This window comes from Rhinolophus ferrumequinum, chromosome 14, assembly GCF_004115265.2.
Source record: "Rhinolophus ferrumequinum isolate MPI-CBG mRhiFer1 chromosome 14, mRhiFer1_v1.p, whole genome shotgun sequence".
Lineage (NCBI taxonomy): Eukaryota > Metazoa > Chordata > Mammalia > Chiroptera > Rhinolophidae > Rhinolophus > Rhinolophus ferrumequinum.
Window position 1 is genome coordinate 61,926,443 of NC_046297.1, and position 23,601 is coordinate 61,950,043.

The window sequence follows — 23,601 nt, forward strand, 5'->3', positions numbered from 1 at the left end:
CCAGGCTCTGACCTTGGACAAGTCACGTAACTTTTGTACTTCAGTTTCCTCGTTTTTGAAATGGGAGTAATAATGGTATTTGTCCTACATACCTCGCTGTGCGGTGGTAGATAGCATGAGATTATAGATAGGAATGTATTGTGACTCCTGCCCCCCTCCCAAAAAAAAAGGTGAAAGGTGGTTATATAGTTATTATATCCAGACAATCCTCATCTGATGTCTCATGTCAGAATGGCCGCAGGACTGAAGAGTGAGAGACGTCTTGAATCTGCCAAAGAGGAACAGAAGGGAGTCTGTGAGCTCATGGACCTGGAAAGAGAAAAGATACATTCCCAGTGTTTGGATTTCTGAAGTGAACCATGGATTACAGTTTCTCTTAGAAATAACACTCAGTGGCTAAGTTTCCAGCCTAAATTTAAAAAAATACATTTGAAAATGATTTAATCATGAAGATTTCCTTGTAATGCAACTTCTATAAAACTAACGAAGCCCGTTTGTAGTGTAGATATCAACCTGGTGTATGACATGTGCTGGAGGACTTAGCCTAGATCTGGACGATAGTGAATTCCCTTCTCTTCCCCGGTGATTTGAGGTTTGTCGAGGACCATTGATTTTCTGCTTCAGCCAGATTTGGAAATGTCATCAGTTTCTACTCCAGCCCCCTGGCCCTTTAACTAAGAGTCTGAAACCAGCTTTCTTAGTGCCAGGTAAGGGGCGAGGAGCCCTCTTGGCTCGCTGACCTCTTTACCGATCGCAGTGAACTTCTAAGTTAGGTAAGGCAGATGTGGTGGACCCAGGAAGGTTAAGGGACATGCTTGGTGACACGAGGTGGGACTTGAGCCTTGGTTTTTTGACATGTAATTCAAGGCTCTTTCCATGACATCTCCATGCCTCAAAACAGATGTAGTTTGTTGAATTTATTTTCCGTTGGGAGTACGAATGCCTCTGTCTAGTCTCAGGTATAAAGTATGCTTATGATCTTTTACGTAGCTTCCTGTCGTGTTCCTAAAGGTAAAGGTTTGGGACAGTTAGTCTAAACGAAAAGTGACTCCACACTGATTTAACATACATAAGGGAGGGACTCTGTGAGCATTAAAGAACTGCTTGAAGAGAAGATTGTTGTTATGTGGAACTATTATATTAGAAAGAAGGAAAACTTTACAGGAGCCGGAATGATTGACTCTTTGAGAACCTTTTGTTTGTGGTATATTTTAAAAGTGCCAGTTGTCTAAATATGAAGGAATTTTAGGGAATGAATTAAAAAAAAAAAAAGTTTTTTTTTCTTCCTAGTTTTCATGTGATGCTTAATGTTTATATTTATTAAAATATTTAGTCCTTTTCATAATAATAGCAAGCCTAACTAACATTTCTCTAGTGTTTGCTCTGTGCCAGGCAACTTCTAAGTTGTATTTTGTTAACTCAGGTTGAGTAACTTTTTTCATCTTGCCAGGTTAGCCTACAGATTTGTTCGTGATCATGTTTTAGAAGCAGTGAGAAGTCTCTCCATGGAAGAAGGAAGTGACATGGTCAGTGTGTGGCATTTTATGGAACGTGTAAAGAATGATTCACTGAAGTAGTAGAAAGAATACTGCCATTGGAATCAGAAGACCTGGCCTGAACCGTGTGACTTGTCCTCCCAAAATCTTCAGTTTCCTTATCTATAAAAAGAGAATAATACTGCCTAGAGCTGTTACCAGGATTAAATGAGATGATGTAGGTAAAGTAATTCACACCTTCACAGGAAGTGAGGCCTCACCTAGTAGGCATTGAGAAAATATTAATTGCCCCTTTTAATCTCCATGCACAAGGTGGTTGTGAAATGAAATTGGAGAACACAATATGAACGCAGGTTTATAAATGTTTAAATATCATTCCAGTTTAAGATGACATTTTCCATTGATTGCTGCCTTTAACACTTCAGCATAAAGTGCATGGGGGAATCAAGAAAAATAGGTATGGCTAGAAGATCTGGATTTTTCAGGGTGGCCACCAAGTCTGGAAATGGAGGTGAATACACAATAGATGGCTTAATGATATGATATTACAGTGCGTTATAAAATAGTATTATCTGTGCTTTCGGACTTGGTGGCCACCTTGTAGCTCTGTCACCTATTCAGTGTTTGGTTCAAGGAAGTTATTTAATCTCTCTGGGCCACAAGAATCAAATGATATAAATTATTCTAAAAAGTGCTCTCTAAAGTGTGAAACACCTAACTGTTTTTGTTTTGTGTACTGTTTTAATTTTCCTGTGGCACATGGTTTTTCTGATGAGATTAATGGTGGGTAGAATTCAGTTTCATTTAGTTGGGAACCCTTTCTCATGGGCGATGAATTGGAAGGCGAAAGGCAATTTGATAGCTTTAGTCGTGGGAAGTAATTTCAAATATGAGGAAGCCATATTAATTATAGAGAAGGCAACATCAGAGCATTTGATAGGCTGCCGGGCAGGAGGAGTGGAGCAGGGAAAGGATAAGGACTTAGTAAACTGCTGGAGGGTTGGTAATCCTCTAGTCTTTATTGTGTTAGGTGAGATGTGATAACTGAGGGAAACTTCCAGCCTCCTATTCTTAGATCACCCTCATTCTGTGCTGTAGGTACGTGTATGGTAGAAAGACAAGGGATTTGACTTCCTGTTTATCAGAATCCTCAGGGCACTAGGACTATTCGGAGCTAACTTACAGATTTAGAGGAAAAATAAAGTGTCCCCAGAGTAGACATTGTGCTTATTCATTTTCAGTTTCTATAGTCATATTAAATAGGTTTTCTGATGGATACTTAAGCAAGGACAGAAGGAAGAAAACAATGAACATTGCCTTTCTGTTTGGCTACAACAGAAATGGCGAATTTGTTCTTTGGGTTATTAGGATCCTCTCGTTCATGGAGGATGTGGAATATGGGAAGGAAGCTCTTCCAGCCGCATGGTGGCTGGGTTCCTTCCCAGTGGCCCCACCGTACAGAGGCTGGTCTTCCTGGCCCAGACCGCTCAGAAAAAAAGGGCTTCCATGAAACTTAGCACTGCTGCATTCTCCTCCCAAATCCTTTGCTTTCTTCAGGAAAGGTAGCAGCAGGTGTGGCTATCCCTCCTCTTCCATGCATACTCACCCAAAGACAGGAGCAAGAAATAACTTCTTTTGTTGTTTAGATTCTAAAGCAAGTGTGTCTTTACCACCAGATAAGCTCCAGTATCACCAATCACTTCTGAGCTGTATGGAAGAGATCCTCAGCTTGGACTTTTCTTGGAACCTTGACTTTGATGGATGTAACGCAGAATAAGCAAGCGGGGAAGGGACTATAACAGAGGCTTTGTGTGTTGACAGTCGCATTGAAAGAATTGCAAAGCCAACCCTAAAGCAAAGAGGCTATGAAAGAAATTGTGCTAGGAAGGGAATAGTTTAGGTTAGATATGAAAGAAAAAAGCAACCCCCAAAATCAGTAGAATTCTTTTGTAAAAGCGCAATGTTTCTTACATTAGAAAGGCAAGCATTGGAGACAGTTTTCCCAGTTCCATCTGACCTCATTTCTTTGAGGAGGTGAGAGCAAGAAAGCGTGGAACATTTAATAATCCTTGATAGGAAAGTATATGCCATCTGGGAAACTTCTCTGTGAGTGTCATTTTGCCAGTTTCGAAACTAACCTGAAAGCCAATTTGGTTGTTCAAAGGTCTCCTTAATCGTGTTGTTAGAATATTTCATTTGATAAACCTTACCTGGCTTATTGTTTCAAAAACTGTTGGAAGAATGTTTGAAACCACTAATCAATAGATTAATGTCTACCGAACATTTGTTTATTTGTTTGTGGGCTGCTCATGAGTTTGAGCTGCCCTTTTTAAGAGTGTAACATATGCATCACAAATACATGATGATTGGAGTAAATGTGTGCACAGAGTTCTTTGTGTAAATACTAACATATGCTTTGGAGGGAGAAAGGAAACATTGGGAAAGAGGTGGAAGAGCGGGAAAAAGACTATGGTTCTTTTCTCCCAATTGCTCTTTTTCAAAACTCAATGGCCATTGGTTCCGTGTAGCCTTGTACTCTCAACCCCTGTTCTCCTTGTTACTTGGACCTGCCTGTCTGACATGCATAAACTATGTGGTAATAAAAATAGGGCATTTTTTTGTGCCTCTGTGTCTGACACACACTGGGTCCTTTATGCACATCACCACGTATCCTCACGACAACTGGGTGCAGTAGCTAATACAACATTCTTGTGTAGAGGAGGGAGGTAAAGCAGATAGAGTGAATGGAAATCGCCCAAGGTTACACACCTAGTAAAAAACCCAGACGATAATGTTCAGCCGAATTTCCTGTGGCACAGTGACTTTTTGATCAGGTTAATGGTGGATAGAAGTCATGTTCGTTTGATTTCTTGTTTAACTTCGCCGCTATTAATAACTTCCTCCTTTCTGAATTGTTTTGTTCCCTTGACTATCATGATAACACATGTCTGTGTTTTGTTTTTTTTCCTAGCTTCTGGCTGCTTCTCCACAGTCTCCTTGGTGGACCCCACTTCATCTTTCCACCCATTAAATCTTGGTATTCCTACCTGTCCTGTGATTCTTTTCTCACACTGCACTCTCTTCCTGAGCGATAGCATCTAGGCTTATAACTTGAGTTACTGTCTTGATGTTGCTGAGTCTCAAATCCTTACTTCCATTCCAGGTCGCTCATCTGAGAACCACACTCATGAATTCAGTCATCTATTTGACAGCTCTACTTACGGGTGCTCTGTAAATTCAGCATGTCCCAGAGAGAAGTTTTCCCCTCGAACCATCCACCCAGTTTCTCACATCAGAAACTTGGTAATCATCCTTACTCCCCCTCGCTCCTCATAGCTCGCATCCATCTCCAAAGTTTATTGGTTGTCAAATTAATTCACCTACCTCATCTCCATTTTCACAATCTTAAGTCTTCTGTGTCAAGTTTGCTATACAAGGTTTTGCTCTCTTCTAATAGGTTTTCCATCTACTAGCCCCAGGGATATTTCTAAATCAGAAATATGATTATTGTCCCTGTCTTTTTCACAGCTTCAGTTATTCCTATTACTTGGGATTAAGTTCAGAGTTCTTAACCTGGCACATATCCCTGTTTAACTCTGTAGTCTCATTTTTTTCAATTCTTTTGTGCTAGTTCTTGGAATGTTCTCTTGCCTCTGGCCTTAGCACACATTATTCCTTCTGCTGGGAGTACCCTCCTTTCACTTTCAGATACCTAACTCTTTCTTACCCTTCACAAACTTAGTGTAGCCTCTTTTTAAATAACGCTCCCCAATACCACCCAGTCCACCAAGTATATTACTCCACGTGCTCTTATAATAATGCCACATACTTAATATATTTCGTAGCATTTGTTGCTATAACCATGTCTTCTCTCCAAGCCTCAGACATTCAACTGTCTTCATTTCTACTTTATTTCATTCCTGTAGGCATTTCACATTTAACCTTCCAAAACTAGATGCTTGATTTTTTTTTTTTTTCTTCCAAACTGTCTGTTCCTCCAGACTTCCCGACCTCAGACGGCACCTGTACTGTTGCGTTTAGTCAGGCCCAGCCAAAGTTGTCCTTACTTGTTTCACAACCCGTATCCAGTGCCTCAGTAAACCCTGTTGTTTCTACCTTCAAAATGTATTTTAAAATCTGACCACCTCTTGCCACTTCTGCTATGACCTTAATTCATGCCATCATCACCTTTTGCCTAGATGACTGTAGTCACCAATTAGCTGGCTTCCTGCTTCTAACTGGTTTCCTTCCTCCCTTAAAATCTATTCTCATCATAACAGCCAAAGTGATCCTTCAAGACAGAAAATCAGACCTTCTGACTCCTCTGCTCAAAATCTTCCGGTCAGTCTTCGAGTGGAGGCTAAAGGTCACACGTTGGCCTCCATGGTCTGTCCCAGCCTCACTCTCTCTTCACCTCTAACCTCATCTCCTTCCACTCTCCAGCCCTTTCTAATGTTTTTTAGGTCTCTGTTCACATGTCGTCTTTTCAGCGAAGGCTTCCCTGGCTGTCCATCAGAGAAGAGCTCACCTAGCTTCCCCCTTTAATTGTTGTCTGCAGCACTTATTACCATCTGGCTAATTATATGTTTTCTTATTATTCTTCTCCACTGGAATATAAGCCCCGTGAGGGCAGGGGCTTGGTCCCTTTTGTGTCCTACTGTGTTCCCAGTGTGTAGAGCAGTGCACGGTCCTGACTGAGCACTCGATAAGTACCTGGTGTCTAAGTAGTAGGTAAGTCATGGACTTAGTGCTGTAACAGACCTGCCAGTGCAAGTCCCAGCTCTGACACGGATGAGCACTTGACTGTGCAGTTAGACCCCCTCTTAGCCTCGATTTCCTCATCTGTAATATGGGGATATCTCAGCTCTTACTGCTTAGGTTGTTTGCTTGTTTGTTTGGGGAAGATTAAATAAAATAATCCATGTGAAGCGCTCAGCTCAGTGACTTACTTGCCCATACTAAGCTATGCACGGAGAGCAGCTATTGCTATCCGACGCCATTGAATTGCTTCTTACTTGTCCATGTCCAGCAGATCTTTAAATTCAGCTATATCTGAAACTTGCGGTTGTAATACTTATGAGGGTAAGGTGGTTGCCAGACGTAAGGGGAGGTGACGGGGATGGGGAGGAATGAGGTGAAGGAGGTCAAAGGTACGAGCTTTAGACATAAGATAAATTAGTTCTGAGGGTGGACTGTAAAATAAAGTGATAACAATGCTGGTCAGAATAATAGCAGCAGTTACCATCTGAGTGCTTCCTGAGGGCCAGGAAATGTCCTGGAAGGCAACACTTTCCAGTAGAACTCTCTACAGGAGAGGAAATATTCTGTGTCTGCACTGTGGGAAGGTAGCTCCTAGCTCTGTGGCTGTTGAGCCCTTAAAATGTGAGGAGCTACATTTTTAATTTTATTCGTTAAGTTAAAGAACCACATGTGGCTAGTGGGTTGGGAGTGTAAAGCTCTAAATTCTTGAACTACACTGATTCCTTCAATATTCATGACAACCTATGATTTGAGTCGAGTTATAAATGAGGAAATCAAGTTTTTAGAGGTTAAGTGTTAAGAACTTGCCTAAGAATGCACAGCTAGTACGAGGGAGAATCGGATTTTGAAGGTGAGACCTCTTGGTAATCTGGTTGTATGCGCTCTGCTGGCAGTCCCACAAAGGACCACCGTGACATGCCTGTGTTCTTGCTGCATGGGAAGCTGAGAAAGTGACTGTCTGGTCCTATCCCAGTGAGGTATCACTCAGAAGGTGGGCAAGTTCCCTAGACATTGATTGGGGAAGATGTTCAAATGACTCTTGGCCAGTCAGCTGGGCCGCTCAGCCTCTGGAGCGTACACTTTTCGTCCAGACTTCAACTTGCAAACAGTGGCAACAACAACAAAATGCTCCCTTCTGACTCTGCAGCTATCTCTCAGAAAAGCAAAAAAACATGCTTTCCGTTTCCCCCAAAGAGGGAAGATATAACATCTTATCAGTTACTGTTTCCAAGTCTAGGAAATTTGGGCTGTGCTTACTACTTTTGTTACTGTCCCGTTATGGCGTTTGGTAACTAATGAGCCACCAACTCACTTTTTATAAAATATTAGCAGAAAGGGAAAGGGAGACATTAGTTCAAAACGTAAGTAAGTACATATGTACGTGTCAAAGCAAGGAAGAAATATGAGTGGCTACTTGAGTCTTCGCTTTTGCTCTTGGTCCTCAACACATAGTTGGTATTTTTAACTCCCTTTCTCCACTACCCATTTCATGTTCTCTTTGCTCTCAGCCAACTCTGGGTTGTAGGGTTTTATCTGACTATCACACCTAGGCTTTCATTCCTGGGGTATCTGTGTTCTTGATGGTCCTTCCTTATGGAGTTGTTTCTGACTTCCCTTATCTTTTACCAGTAGACATGGCAAAACCAGGAGGCATTCCTGGTTCTAGATACACACCTCCCCTTCCTCACTCTGTCGCAGCAATCCTATTTACCCTTGATAATCAAGATTCATTGTCCCAACCAGTTCCGTAACCTCACTTTTTGTCTGTTCAGTGTCATGAGGAGCTCAAAACTGCTAGGCTGCAATTTAAGCTTTCAAATCAGTGGAGGCCTTGTTGAGTCCTCTCGTGAAATCACTATTCTCTTGGGTACAGAGACTGTTAAACCAGCAGAACTAGAGTTGTAGCCATGGAGGGGTGGGAATGCAACTTGGTCATTAGGTGTGATGAGAGGAAGAGAAGATGTGTAGCTAATTCTCCTTTTGTCCCTTGATTCGTAAGCTCATGAGTTCTGGCTGTTGGAGCAATAATGTCATATGTTATTCATTGGTTGCCAGCATCCTGTGGGACATCACGGTAACCTCATGAGGTGGTGTCTTGCAGGTAGCACTGGAGCTGAATCTTCAGTAGATAGTATAGCATTCTGAAAGATCATCTTTCTGGCTGATGGGGTCCTTGGTAAGGCCAGTAAATTGCGCGAGCGTCAACCCGTTGCTGTACTTTCTTCACTGCAAAATCTTGAGTGAGATACTATAATGATAAATAAAGCGTTTAGTAAATCTGTGGCTAGCAGAGGCATGCTGGACAGGAAAGGCAATTTCAAATTCGGAATAAGTGCCTTTTCATGTAAGAACTGGCAAATGACCGCTAAAGGTTGAGGATGTGTGCCTGAAATTAAGTACGCTTTCATAAAATTAAGATGGGTATGAAAGTTCATTCTGAGGTGTTATTTGGAGGCACATGCAAAGCAAAGTTAAGTTGAAAGGGGGGTTAAATGAGTTGAAACCATCTGTCACTGACTCAGTGTAACCTTGGGCAAGACGCTGAACCACTGTGAGCTGCCATTCCTCACATCTGTAAAATCGGGATAATGATTCTTGTGTGTGTAAGGCTTTGAACTCAGATGAAAGGTGCTGTAACAAGTGTAAACTGTTAATAACAGCAATCGTAATCCTCATCTCACCCTCTGCTCAGTTGGACCCGAGTTGAAATTGAACAGTGCTTAACAAGATTGCCAGGAAAAAAAAAAAAAGATTGCCTATGAAACGATGTCCTCAATATTTACGTTGTGACATGCTCTCCTAGCATCTGCTCTGTTTCCTTCCCAGCCCTCATCACAGTTGGTGGCAGTGTATTTGTTTAACTCTTTGAGTAATATTTGTTTCCTCCACCAGATCCCAAACCCCTGAGAGCAACAGGGACCAGGTTAGTCTGTTTACTATCACGTCTCCAAGCCTAGCACAGTGCCTGTGTGTGGTAGGCGTTCAGTAAATATTTATTGAATGGATGAATAAGTTAATAATGTACATGTCTTTGAATTCTGCCAAAGAAGGAAGAAAACCTGGAGAAGCAAAATCAGCAGTTTGTCACCCCCCCAACCCCAACACACCCCCAAGATGGAAATCCTAAAGCTCTATTCTGTATAAATAAGTGATTCCTGTTGATCCTAATCTATAGTGGGAATGGTGCCATGAGAAATTTATTGGAATAATTTTCAACAGCATAATTGTTTAGTAACAGATGCACGTAGATGGCAGATTGCCCCGTCTAACTGCCATCTGTTCGACAACTGCTTATTCTAACAGGACCGGTCTATTAGAACTAAACCAATAGCACTCTCACACATGTTTAAGTCTATTCATTTTCAGACATTTTCTGAAAGGCTTGAAGAAGGAAAGATGTTTCCATATCTGGTTGGCCACTGCCCAGTAATGGTGTATTACAACACCTTGGCAAACTATGAAGTCCGTTCGAAGGAAGTGCTCTCTCTTAAGTGTTTTGTCAGAAGTCGAACTAAATAATGGCACTGGGAAACTCACTCGACTACGAATAATTGGGTCCAACAGAGTTCAGTGTGGGTTGTGCAATGGACAGCAGAAACTGGCAGGAGATGAAGGGTGTAATCCACGCTGGTCATCATTAGTGTGTGTGATTTTTCTTTTCTTTTTTTTTTTTTTACAGAACAGGGCAAAGGCAGTATCGTAAACTCTATAGAAAATGTAATGTGTCTCCCTATGTACATGCAATTAGGTGATAGCCAGTGAAAGCATAATGATTCTCAGCCTGGACATGCCTTTCAATAAAAACTTTACCCAGCTTCTCTGCTGTAGAAAGGTGGAGACGACGTTGGCCTATATAAATTCACCCTGTGTGTGACTAGTTGGGCTGGTGGTGTGTCGTAAGTCCCGGCCAGCTTCCATGCCTCAGTGCTTCACATAATGCCTGGTACCCAGTTGGGACCTAGTTAATATTTGCTGAATGAGTGTTCTAGGACCAACTGAGGCAATTCCTTCTGTATTCCCTGCATGAAAGCAGGTCCCCAGAGCCTTCCATCAAGCTCACGATGACTTAGAACTGGGAATACTTAATGTACTGAGCAGAACACAAAGCAAATTGCTTCTCACTATTATGTATACCCATAATACATTTCTAAAGGCTGTGCGATTTCCAAAGTATAAGTCACTGGGTGTATGTTATTTTGGTAGCCAAACATCGAACAGTGGCTGTTTCGGAGAGAGTAAATGCATCCGCGTCTTGGTTCAGTTACAAGAGTGACTAACTTTATACTAGACCTCACATGATTCAACAGTGTGAGTAACCGAGCCCGTTAATATGCTTAGCGCCTGTGATCTCCCCGCCCAGTGAGACGATGGCTGTACGGCAATAAGGATAATTGGAGGAGGAGACCTGCACTTTGCTCTATGGCAATACAATGACACGCTTTGAGTAATTGTACATGTGTACACTCTTGTTTGAAAGAAATGAGATATATTATCATCGTAGAAATATTTAAAATGTTAAGTCAAAGCACGCTGAAAATAATACGTAGTTTCACTGTGGGGTAAGGGCCAAGCTCTGCCTTTTGCTTCCACCATTCTCTTTTTGCCTGAAACAGCCAGGCTCTGTTCATAAAAACAGGCCTGGCTTAGTTGACAGTCCGCTCGTTGGTTATGTCCCCCTTGCTGACATAAGAGAAGTCGTGCGGTCACAGGCGTGTTGGGTTCCAGTTAAATGCCACTGAACAGTTAGGAGTGACTGACCTGCAACTGAGCAGTTGGAGAGTCCAGGGAACTTTCGGGGATCTGTGTGTGTGTTTCCAATCACGCGTCCATCTTTTTGAAACAATTCATTAAACAAAGCTCTGGGTATTTTGGAGTCAGCAGTGAGTGCATTTCTCTGCTCTTGCTAAAGTCCCCAGTGGCCCCATCACCGAGTCCAACGGACACTTCTCAGTGCTTATTAGTTTGACTTCTCTGCAGCATTTGACAGATCTTGAAATTTCTTTCTAGACTGTGGGATACTTTCTTTTGGCTGTCTTCTTCACTCCTGTATTTTTTTTTTTTTAGACTCTTCTAGCTGCTCCATAAATTGGTATTCTCCAGAGTTCTATCCTTTTTTAGTTTCTATGTATTCAGTCCCCTTGGTAATCCGATCCATTTCCACGTTCTTCATTAAAATCAATAGATACACTGATTTCCTCCGCGTGGGTGTTTCCATATTAGTCTGTGGAGCTGCAGTCCCGTATTTCCAGGCACCCTGCAGACCTATATATAATGATAACAGTAATAACAGCTCCTCATTATTGAATATTCTCTGTGACACACAGCTCAGGGCTTTATTGCTTCATTTCATCTCTTCCTCTCAGCAACATTGTGAGGTAAATACTTATTTTCTATTTACAAGGGAGGAAACTAAGGGTAGATGCATTTGTTAGCTTGGTGCAAAAGTAATTGCGGTTTAAAAGATTAAAAATAATTGCAAAAACCGCAATTACTTTTGCACCAAACCTAATACCATGTTTCCCTGAAAGTAAGACCTAGCTGGACAATCAGCTCTAATGCGTCTTTTGGAGCAAAAATTAATATGAGACCCAGTCTTATTTTACTATAATATAAGATGGGTCTTTATAATATAATATAATACAATACAACACAATATAATTCCGGGTCTGTCTTACATTAATTTTTGCTCCAAAAGATGCATTAGAGCTGATTGTCCGGCTAAGTCTTATTTTCGGGGAACCATGCTAATAACTTTTCTAAGGTCATTCACTTAATAGCAGAGCCTTAGTTTAATCTCAAGCCTAGAGCCCAAATTTTTAATCATAAATACTTTGGATTAGCATGTCAAATGGAATCCTTTACTTTCTCCTCTCTCCCCTACACCCATCTTTTTCCATGATTCTGTCTTGTGTGAAAGGACCACATTTCATTCCTAAAGTAGCAGTCTGGGAATTGCACTAGGCCACCCAAATACTTCTGTGGATCACAGAAATACTTTTATTTTTATGTCCCAAATACGTTGTTTGCATTAAACAGAGTTTTCAAATTCATGGCTTTTAGTCTGATGTATTGTTTAGACTATACATTGTTTTAAAAGCCAGAAAACGTCTCACAGAAGTCTAGCTTTCTAAAACAGAACTTTAAAAACAGGGCTTGCTCTCTCCCGAGGCAGCAGTCAGCTGGAGCTGTGTAGTAGCTTCCTCTCACCTGGGGCTTGAACATCTGCTCAGCACAGCCCTCACCACTTCCTGTTGTCCTCCACTGCTTGAGGGTTTCTCTGGTCCTTGCCTGCCCTGCGCTGTGGCACTCCTGATGACACCTGGGCAAGACTCCGTTGTGCTTTCCCAGCTGGCGTCTTCTTCCTTCTGGAGTTTTTGCCCTAGTACTTGAATGATTTTCTCAAATGAAATCCGTTACTTGCTTTCTCTTAGTGTTTTTGATTTATGTTTCCCCACCGGCTCCTTCTTCTCAGTCCACAACCATGTTAAAGGTTCTGTGCTAAAGGTTGGGAGGAGAAGAATAAAATTTTTTTAACGTCCACTATGTGCCAAAGTTAAACACAAACATGATTTAATGGAGTGTTCACAGCATTGAGGTGGGCGTTCCCGATTCCTGATGAAGAGGTGAGAGAAATCCAGGGCCTAGAAGGGCTGTCCTAAGATCCATGCATAGGGTGGACCGGGATATGCCTGATCCCAAGGGCCAGGTTCTTTCTCCTCCATCATATCAACTTCACTTCAAGCCACTGTTACCCTCTATGCAAATAAACAAGTCTCTTTACCTCTCTTTCCCATGATCTCCTTCCTGTCTTCTTTGCCACCAAACTTTATTCACTTGTTCACACAGAACTCCCTCAGTCTTTTTTCTCGTCACAATGCAGCATAAATTAGCCTCCCTGTGATTCACTCGTTCATCAGCATCATTTGAGCATCTACTGTATAACAGGCAGCACACTAGACACCAGTGGAATAACCCTTGCTGGAGAGCAGCTTCACAGGCTTGTAGGTCGAGACCGATGAATAGGTTCCAGTGCCTAATAATTGAATTTAGACCTTATCTTGCTTGAGCTCTCTTGTATCATTTTCCCCAAAGGGCAAGCATTCTCTCTTAAGGAAACTTTTCTTTTCCTTTCTTCTGTGGCATTCCTCACTCCTGGTTTTCTTCTTGGCTTTTTTTAGGGCTCCTTTTTCATCTCTCTTCTTTTTCTTCCCATGTTCTCATTTTAAATGTCTTTCCAGCTGCTTACCTAGATCTCTCCACTTAGATGTTATATAGACATTCAGGACTGCCCCATTCTTTCCCAAGAAAATGTTGTTTAGCTTGTTGCCCATATTAAATATTGAATATCTTGGAGTCATCATCCATCCTGGTCTTCCTCTCACAAAAAGACTCAAGCCATTCTGCTTCAAAAACAGCATTTATATTGTGACCAAATTATCAGCCCTTCTGATATCAGTTAATATACAGCAATAACTTCCTTCTGTCTGTAGTGCATCTTATGTGTGTTAACTATAGTAACCATTAAAAAAAAAGTTCTCGTGGTATTATTACGTTACTCCTTAAAATCTTTCAGTGTCTTTTCTGCTGCCTGTCACAGGTCTCACTTCCATAGCCTGGCTCTCAAAGCTATTTGCCATCTGCTCCCAATAAACTTTTCTGGTCCTCTCTCCTTTTAGCTTAGCACATAGGGGGCATTCATGGATGGGTAAGTGGAGCGGTGCATAAAAACCTGACTTTTTCCTCTCCCAAGGGCAGTGTTAAAGCCCCATTATGTACGTATGGCGTCTGCTAATTTTACTTGTTAGTTATTTCTATCATTTAAAAATTATAATGGTCTAAAGATTAATCATCTATAACCTGTTGTAAAAATCCATTAACTCAGTGTATACACTAACTTGTGTTGCTGCAACATTCATTTGTTGAAGTCCGAATCCTAAGTACTTCAGAAGGTGACAGTCTTTGGAGACAGCGTTTTTAAAGAGGTAATTAAGTTGAAATGAAGTCATTGGGATGAGCCCTAATCCAGTGTAACTGGTGTCCCTCTAAGAAGAGGGAATGTAGACACAGACATGTAAGGAAGGAAGACCATGTGACCGTACAGGGAGAAGACAGACATCTTCAAGCCAGAGAGAGATGCCTCGGAAGAAACCAGCCCTGCTGTCACCTTAGTCTCAGACTTCCAGCCTCTAGATCTGTGAGAAGATCATTTCTGTTGTTTAAGCCGCCCAGTCTGTGGTCCTTTGTGATGAGAGCCTTAGCAAGCTAATACACAGTGCCTTCTAATTCACTGAGATTTCAAGTCCTTTATCTAGGGACTTTCATAAAGGGATGGGCCAGGATCTAATAGATCCTCTCCACCCATCTCAGAATTCTTCGAGATGTTTTAAATTTGTCCTAGGAAGAGATGGCCATCCTTCCCTTTTTGAGACTAGATAATACATATGGTCAGCTACCCAACAAATGGCTATTTTCCTTTCCCTTTTGGGATTATGTATCTGTTTCTCTTGAAGATACAAACCAAGCAAGAAACCATTAAAAATATCGTTAATCCCCGTTTACTGCATTGACTCAAGCAGATAATGAATCTGATATTTTCCAGGTTCTCGTTTTGATAGAGTACAGTAAGTTTTCTTTGCGGTGGATAGCTATGCTGACTGCAGGATCCAATTTCCAGAAGCCATGAATTTATGTGCTTTACAGCAATTCTCTTGAGGTTCTGGCTGTGGGGAACAAAAGTACTCTGAATCACTAAATTTGGTTTATTCAGGTTTTCCTAGTCGTGTTTCAGGTTGCCATGTTGCTAACCTCAAAATGCCTATTCCATCCATTTCTTCCTGCCCACCCCATTCTGCTAACTCCTCAGCAGTGGCTGTATTTGAACTAGGGAAATTACATGTGTTGAATAGGTTAGAGACTTTGTTGGAAAAGAACATTGGTATTTACTGACCTTCTGTTCAGATCAGATCTTTTCTGATCACCCCAGATTAAATAGTAACTTCCGACTCATTAAAGACCTTGGGAAGGTTCATTGGTGTGCCAGCCTGTAATGTTACCATTAACATTTCGTGTGAATGTGAGTCCATTTTATTTTATAAATCCCGAAAGAGGGACTATAATTCTTTTCTAAGAACTCATAATTTATTTTCTGTATCTGCTCTGAACTTTGCATGCCATGATCTGAACTTGTCGCATCTTGTTCAATCCAGTGGAGAAGTCGAGGATAGCTAGTCACCATGTCTAATAGCTCTTATTCTTGAGACACAAGGCATTATTAAAAGTGCTTTTCTACTTTCTCTTTTCCAAACCGAGCTTTATTGGTTCTTTAGCCTTACAGCACTTATTTTAAATTTTAATTACGTATGGGACTTGTGTTTAAAGCTTCTCTGTGTTTTTCACAACTCTCTTTGATGGTAGATCCAGCTCTGGTGGAGTTTCACCAGTACAGTGAGAACACTTCACTCTGTACTATAAATACAAATTCAGGCGTTTTGGTTTTATGCTTAATTTTCGTTTTGGATTTAGCTAATTTAAATGCATAGCAATTAAGCAAAAGAAGATTATATAATTCTTTTCTCCATGACGAAGGGTAATCTAAGCAGATAAATTGCACATAATTTTTTAACTTCACATACACAGAGTCCAGATTCATAGAGATCAGAAATATATCCCACTGACCAGAACTAAACCCGAGTTTTTTCTTATAGTCTTAGCATTGCCCCTAACTGGAAGATAGGAGGTAAGTCATTTAACTTCTTTTTATATCATTTCATTTATTTATGAAGTTGGAGAAGGTGGATAGATATCAAGATTAGATGATCTCTAAGTTGTCTTCCAGCTCAGAAATTCTTTTGTGTACTCAGCTAATAATAATAACAGTTGATAAATTATGGGGTTTAGTGGGTAAGTATATTTGGAGCAAATAAGATTAGTTTGTTTGAAATATATTGAGAACATATATATTGAGTACTACCTACTATGTGCCAGGTGCTGGCAACACAGTAATAAATCAGACATCTTTCAAAGAGTGTACATTTCATTAGGAGAAAGAAACGTATAAAACTAAGTGCAACTGGGGACAGCTGGTTAGTTCAGTTCAGGTTAGAGCATGGTGCTCGTAACAACAAGGTTGCCTGTTTGATCCCCACATGGGCCACTGTGAGCTGTGCCCTCCACAACTAGATTGAAACAACTACTTGACTTGGAGCTGATGGGTCCTGGAAAAACACACCTAAATAAATTAAAGTTTATAAATGAATAAATAAATAAATGCAATTGAACATCACTTGGGCTGTGGAAGAAATCTAAGGCCTATTGGGGCACAAGGGAGAGTTTGGTGAATTTTATTTGGTGGCAGAAGCATCAGGAAAAGGCCAGTGATTGAAGGGACCAATTAGAGGCCTGAAGAAGTGGAATTGACATGATGTGGTGGGGCCAGCAGCTCGATTACAGTGGCTGAAGTTTGAGGATGATGAAGTAGAAACAGTGGGTATAGGTGATTCCCGCCCCCACGTTGCTGGACTATAAAGAGAAAATAGCTGAGGGGAGTGGGGAGGGATTAAAGAGCTTGGTTGTTTTTAAATATGGGAGTAAAGAGCCAATTTATACGTTTTGGAGGAAAGAGCTTAGAGAGAGGGTAAGTTCTAAGGAGATGAAGAGGTTGGAATTCAGAACAAACTTAAAAACGAGGTTGAGGATGGCAAGAGGGACAGATAGATGAACATATATGTGGCAAAGCAAACATAGAAAGTAGGTAGGTGAATGGTAAAATACAATTCTTTCAACTTTTCCGCATATTCAAACATTTCATAATAAAATATTAGGAGGAAAACTAAGAACAGATTGAGAGTTTAGCTTTGACCCAAATAGGGGGCACCTATTCCTTATTGTGGCTGCAGATGGTGAAGTTCAAGGTTCAAGTCGCAACTGCTTTGGTGAAGTAGGAGCCACTCTCCCCTAGGGAGGCAGACGGTTAGAGCAGAGGAGAACGAAGGATGGAATCACCACGTGGGGAAGGGGAAACAGGTGGGGCAGACCTGAGTTAAAGGAGGAAGTGTGGTGGTGCTCAGGGTCTGCAAGTGCAGGAAACAAGAGTTGGGCTGCTGTGACGTTTTCCTCCAGTAGTTGTCAGGAGCCGGCAAGTTAGCAGGGCATTGAAGGGGTAGTTTAAGAAAGCAGTGAGGGGATGGGATGAATGATCCTCCATTGCTTACCAGCAGTCAATTCTGAAATGAGTCCCGACCTCTTTGGTTCTCTGTTGGGGAGGATTCTGTTTTCTGCCTCATATTTTTATTTGAATGAAACGAGATGAAAATAATGGTACTGTGTTATTGTTAACCTTTAACTAAGACAATGTCATGGTCTTCCTCAGGTAAAAGAAGAGCGTCCAGAAAAAATACCAGATCTCAAGCTATTAGTGGAGAAGAGATTTTTGGCTTTACAGAATAAGAATTCTGATGCAGATTTTCAAAATAATGAAAAATTTGTACAGTTTAAACAACAGCTGAAAGAACTAAAGAAGCAATGTAAGTCAGCACGCTTTGCTTTGCTTTGGCTTTTTGAAATTAGGGAACTGACTGGATGAACAGTCCCAGAAAGTTGATTGTATAAAGTTTGCTTATCTGCTTGGCTTGATCCTCTTTCGAAATGGCTTTTTATTGTTGCTGCAATTCTGTGTTTTGTCTAACTTTGGTTCAAATCAGCCTGTCTATTTCTGAAAGCCAACAGTTTCCACAAAGTGCTAAGAAAATTCCCCACCAGCTACAGAAAATTACACTGTGTTGTCCCACTCTTGGAGAGGGGAATTGGGAAAATAGAATAAAACGGAAAACTATTTTATTAAAATAACAAGGGTGTTTTTCAAATTTTAAACTGCTGTGCCAAGCTTTGAAATAACCATACTTTAATTCTAGTTTTGTTGCTTTGGAATACAGTAGGAACGATGTTTTTTTCTCAGACGATTTTTCCTTCTTAAGTGTGAACCAGAATTCTCTTGATCCCTTCTATCTTTTAAAAAAAGTTTTATTTTTCAATTGCAGTTGACATTCAAACTAATTATTTTATATTAATTTTAGGTGTACATAGTGGTTAGTATTTATGTAATTTACGAATCTCTTCTATCTTTGTGCTAGTATAAATTCCATGTGATTTTGAAATTTGTTGCCTTCCTAATCAACTTTATTATACTCAGGTTTTTTAATTGGTATAATTTTAACTTAAAAATGAGAGTGGGGAACATGATTTATTACACAAAAAATTTTTTGTAGACAGTATTTTCCAGAAATGATGTACCTTTTCTACACAGTGAAGTACTCATATCCTTTTTTTTTTTATTTTTTTTACTTGGAAAATAGTAGTTTCTTTTTTTTTTTCATATCTTTGTTCTCCCCCTTCTTTTTCCATGTAACTCACATAACAATTTTATGTAATTTGATTGTTTTTACCTTAGCATCAATTGTTATTCTTTCTTTTCAGCTTGAGTTTCTTTTATTGCTTAAAGAATTGAATAGTGAAGAAAATAACTGTTCTTTTCCACTTAAGTTTCACATCACTTTCATTTACACAGACATGGAACAGGAGGAATGTTGTATGATATGAGATACAAATTTATTTTGTGTCCTTATTTGTACTTAGTATAGGGTTTCATATTTTGAAATAGGCTTTCTTTTAAATATAAGCACTTTCTTTAAATTGATGCTGAGATCTCAAAAAATAACTGAGGAAGCAACTTTATTTTTGTCTGTTTTACAAATTATGTTTCACAATTTGGAATGTTTTGCAATTATGGTGAGACTTTTGCTTTTACTGTGTAGATTTAAACAGTAAGCATTTTCCCCACATTTTATGTCTGTTTTCTGTTCTTCATTGAACATCACAGCTGCCAGAGTCTTTCTAATATAATTTGCAGTTTTCCCAAATGGGTAATAATCCCCAAACAGGTAATAATTTGCTAATGGCTTTCTGATCTTCAAGATGCCAATTCATTTCAGTTTTGGTGTTGGTCAAAATAGCCAAATGTGTTTTATTTTACTTCTTGGAGCCAATAATCACAAATTATGGCAAATTTAACTTCTGATCATAATTCCTGATAGTTTAGGTATTTTATAATATAGATTGAAAGATAAATATCTGAAAATATAAATTTCTTAATCCTTCGTTATTGATTATAAAATTCTTAGTCCATAAGAGAAAACTATAGAGTTTTAAAATCATATACTTATGCAGAAACACTTTCTAGTTAATACTGTGTAATTCAACAAAATGATAAATGTTGGAAATCATAGTTATTGTTTAATTCTCTCTAAAATTGGGGGAGGGGTGGTGGCAGGATTCCCCAAGCTAGCAGTGTACACCATTTGGATAGAAAGTTTAAACCTTATGACAAAGTAAATTTATAGTGAAAGAAACGTGTCCTTATATAAGGTTTTCCTATATACGGTAACACTGGAATTAAGACAACTTTCCCTTTTATTTCTCCTCAAATATTCTTTTAAATCTCAAATAACTGAACAAGCAAAATATTAATACTCTCTTGAAGATGTGTATCTTTTACTTGCAAAATGTAATTTTTAGTGCATTATTATTAATTAGCACTGTCAGTTAAACTTCCACCACGTCTAGTGCATTTTATTTCTTTAGATTTCATGCTGCTGTGAAGAAGCTGACAAGCATTGGGCCCCCACAGGTTTTGTGGAGGGAAGTCAAAGGGACTATGATTTGTAAAGGAGCCAGTGAAATCTGTTTGTTTTGAGGTGTGTTCTCATGGAGGCAAGGAATTACAGTCATTCTTTTTTTCTTTTTTTTTTTTTTTTTTGAAGATTGGAAAATACAAGCCAAGGAGAAATACTTGCTTCAAGTTGCCTATTTTGGCAAAGTAAAGACTGAAGCATTTTTATGGTCTGCACATATCTGAAGGGTTCTTTCATGAAAATAACCATCATGTGTTCACCAACTTTATTGTGCAAGAACACAGATTGAATGGGATTAAATTTTAACCAATCAGGATCTAATCAAAGACATACCAGGAAGCTCTCAGGTGGGGAGAAGTCAGGACAGAGATTGACATCCGGTGGTCTGTCAGGTGGGTGGACCTGAAAAAGCTTGGCTGGGCACACTCTGCCGGCGGGGATGAGTCAGCCCAGCTGTCCTCAGCAGCTCGTCTCAAACTGTCTGGTCTCAAGATCCCTTTACGTTCTTAGAATCTACTGAGGGCCCCCAGAGAACTTTTGTTTACATGGGTTATAGCTACTGACATTTATCATATTAGAAATCAACACGGGGGAATTTAAAAAATAGTAATCCATTTAAAAATCAATAATAAATCCATTACATGTTAACATAAGTAGCATTATGTAATATATGAAATATAACATAAAGAAAAATTAGTGAGAAGAGTGGCATTTTACATTATTGCAAATCTCCTCGTTTTCTGGCTTAATAGAAGGCAGCTGGATCCTCATATTTGCTTCTGTATGCAGTCTCTCATAATACATTGTTTTGGTTGAAGTGTACGCAGAAAATCTGGCCTCACACATGGGTAGTTGGACCTGCTGAAGGGATCTTGCAGACCACCAGAAATTTTCACTTTGAGAACCGCACTAGGCCAGAGTGCCAAATTCAGTCAGTCTCCTCTTTTTCTATGGCCTGCAAGCTAAGAATGGCTGTTATGATTTTTAATTGTTGGGGGGAAAATCAAGAGAAGAATAATTTTCTGTGATGTGTGAAAATTATATAAAATTCAGATTTCAGTGTCCATAAAGTTTTATTGGATTTTAGACACACTCATTCATTTACATATAGATGCTTTACACTTTAATGGCCAAGCTGAGTGGTGCATCAGAGACCACCTGACCCACAAGGCTTAAAATACTTATTATCTGACTCTTTATAGAAAAAATTTACTGACCTCCAGGTCTAAGACCCATAAAGCTTACAATACTCATTATCTGACTCTTTACAGAAAAAAATTTACTGACCTCCTGGTCTAAACCATAATCGGAAACAAGGGCAGTTTCTGCTTTTGGGTTTCCTTTTTATAACTTGAGATGTTTTTCATAAATACCATACATTTGTCTCAAGTACGTTCAGAACTCTTTGAGCATTTATTGTGTATGAATCATTGCTGTTGGTGATCTGAGATAAATAAAAGACGGAGGGAATCCCAGTACTTGGAGAAGACAATACATACAAACATGAAATAATTAGAGAAACCATTAATAAAAATATCAAATCAAAAGCAAAGAAAGAATGTTAGAAACAAATGTTATATAATGTAGTACCTAAATGAAGAGACTAAGAATAAGAATGCAGATTTTATCTGGATGGCTAATATTGCCAGTCAATTGATAGGGGCTGCCTCTGTTCCAGAAGATTCTGAGGCTGGGTTCAGGCCCAGCAGGAAAGAGTGTGATGAAAGATTATGGCAGGAAAGAGGCAGTATAGTAGATAGCTGGTACTTACCATCCCTAGAATACAAACGTAACAGATGCGCTACAGTAGATATTTGTGTCTTGTGGCTATCACCAGGCATTAGATTCAATTTCTTTGGACAAATCATTTTATCCCTGGGTACCCAGTGTCCTATATATTAGAGGTATAATGTCTGCCCCAGTTTACCTGTCAGGGTTTTTACCAAGATCAAACTTGCAAACCCTGAAAGCTTACTTTAGGTTTAAGTTATTATTGAGAAAGAGTTAGTACCGCACAGTGGAAAGAATGTGAGCTTAGCAGCCAGAAGACTTTAGTTTGAGTCACTTAATATGTAGCCTGGCAGTCTCCCTACCAATGCCACCCATTTTTTTTTAGTTCTTATTCTTGGACAAATCAAAATTGATTGAAGATAATTTTTATGTTTCTAGAGAAGATGACAATGGTGGCAGTGTGGTAGTAACTGAGTTAGGGAACAATTTCACAGAAAAGAATTCCATTTTCCTAAATGGTAATCGTGTTCTTACTAACCCAAGTTGTGAAGTAAACAGTATGATTCGGTTGAAGGCAGACGTAACCACTTTTTTGGGTGAAATTAATTTTTCTTAATAATATGCTCACGTAATGTCCTCTCTTTTTTGCCTTTTACTTAAACTGTCTCCACTATCACAACGTACGATTTCCTGCAGTTTTAAAATCAGTAGAACTTTTTTTGAATGTGCCGGCACCTTTGTGTAGACACTTTCTCAAGTCATCAAGCAGTCTTTCTGGTGTCTTTTACGCATTTGCCTATTATATGAATAGCAGGCCTCAGACATTTTAGTGCAGAAATGGAGCGCTTTAGACAAGAATTGGTAGTTAGAAACCTTCAAAATATAAGGGCTTCACTTTGTGGTCAAAAATAGAATTGGCTGTGAATCTGAGATCTTTAGTATTAAAATAATCTAATATGACATACAATTTTGTTGGTACATTTCAGTGTTAAGAGTAAAAGAGAGCATGTCGTTTTAAGTGTAGATTTGCTAATCTGAAGATGTTCACCACAGATTTAACATGATATTTAGGTCATAGGTGAGCTGTACAGAAAATAAGATATGGAGATATTTGAATCCATGAGTGAAACTTAGAAATCAGTTTCAGTGACGATGACATTTATATTCAAGGTGTGTGTATGAGTGTGTGTGTGTGTGAATTTACACTGTAATCTTATAATGTACCTTTCCTTTAAACATGCTCAACCTAGATCTCCAAACTGAAAATAGGGAGTGGCCATTCACGTCAGTCAAGGGTCCCATTAAATGGGAGTTCCCCGGGAGCATTAAATACTTTCACTTTACTGTTCCTTGTGGGTTGCTTTTCCTTTACCTTCAGCATCTATTCAGAACCGCAGTGGAGTTCCATGAGGGCAGGGACTTGGATGCTACAGGTATTCCTTCTGCAGACACTTTTATCGTCCTGTGGCCCTCAGTTGCGCTTCATTTTTCCCTTCATGAGCTTGATGAAGCCATCACCATTCACTTGCTGGATGACCATTAATTGTTGGGAAATGATAAAAATCTTAAGTTTCACAACAGAGACTGGATTTTTAAGGGCTAGATTGCATCCCTGGTGTGAGGACTTATGCTCATTGAGTGAAATTTCTGCCCTATGCAAATTTTTTATTCTTTGTGTTTGCCTCTCTCTTTCTCTTGTGTGAGTCAGTATCTGTCTGACTCTTTTCTGTCTTCCTTCCTTTCTGGTTTCTTTGTATTTCGCACCCCATACAATTTCTCTTTCCCGTATGTCTTTAATGTACAGCAGTGAAGCTAAATGGTACTATTCCCATCTTAATGATGAAACTGCTTCAGAGAAGTTAAGTGACACTCTCACGGTTCCAACGCTAGTAAACAGTGAAACCAGAAGACAGGAGATGCCTGAAAAC

General features: G+C 39.7%; 1 protein-coding gene across 2 annotated transcripts in view; it reads left to right on the plus strand.

Annotated features, from left to right (window-relative positions):
* Nucleotides 1–23,601, plus strand: part of NSMCE2 (NSE2 (MMS21) homolog, SMC5-SMC6 complex SUMO ligase) — a 210,139-nt gene that overhangs the window by 56,201 nt on the left and 130,337 nt on the right. For both annotated transcript variants that reach the window (XM_033126607.1, XM_033126608.1), the window contains exon 4: nucleotides 17,626–17,779. In XM_033126607.1, the coding sequence (XP_032982498.1) occupies nucleotides 17,626–17,779 (154 nt within the window). The remainder of the gene's footprint in view (nucleotides 1–17,625; nucleotides 17,780–23,601) is intronic.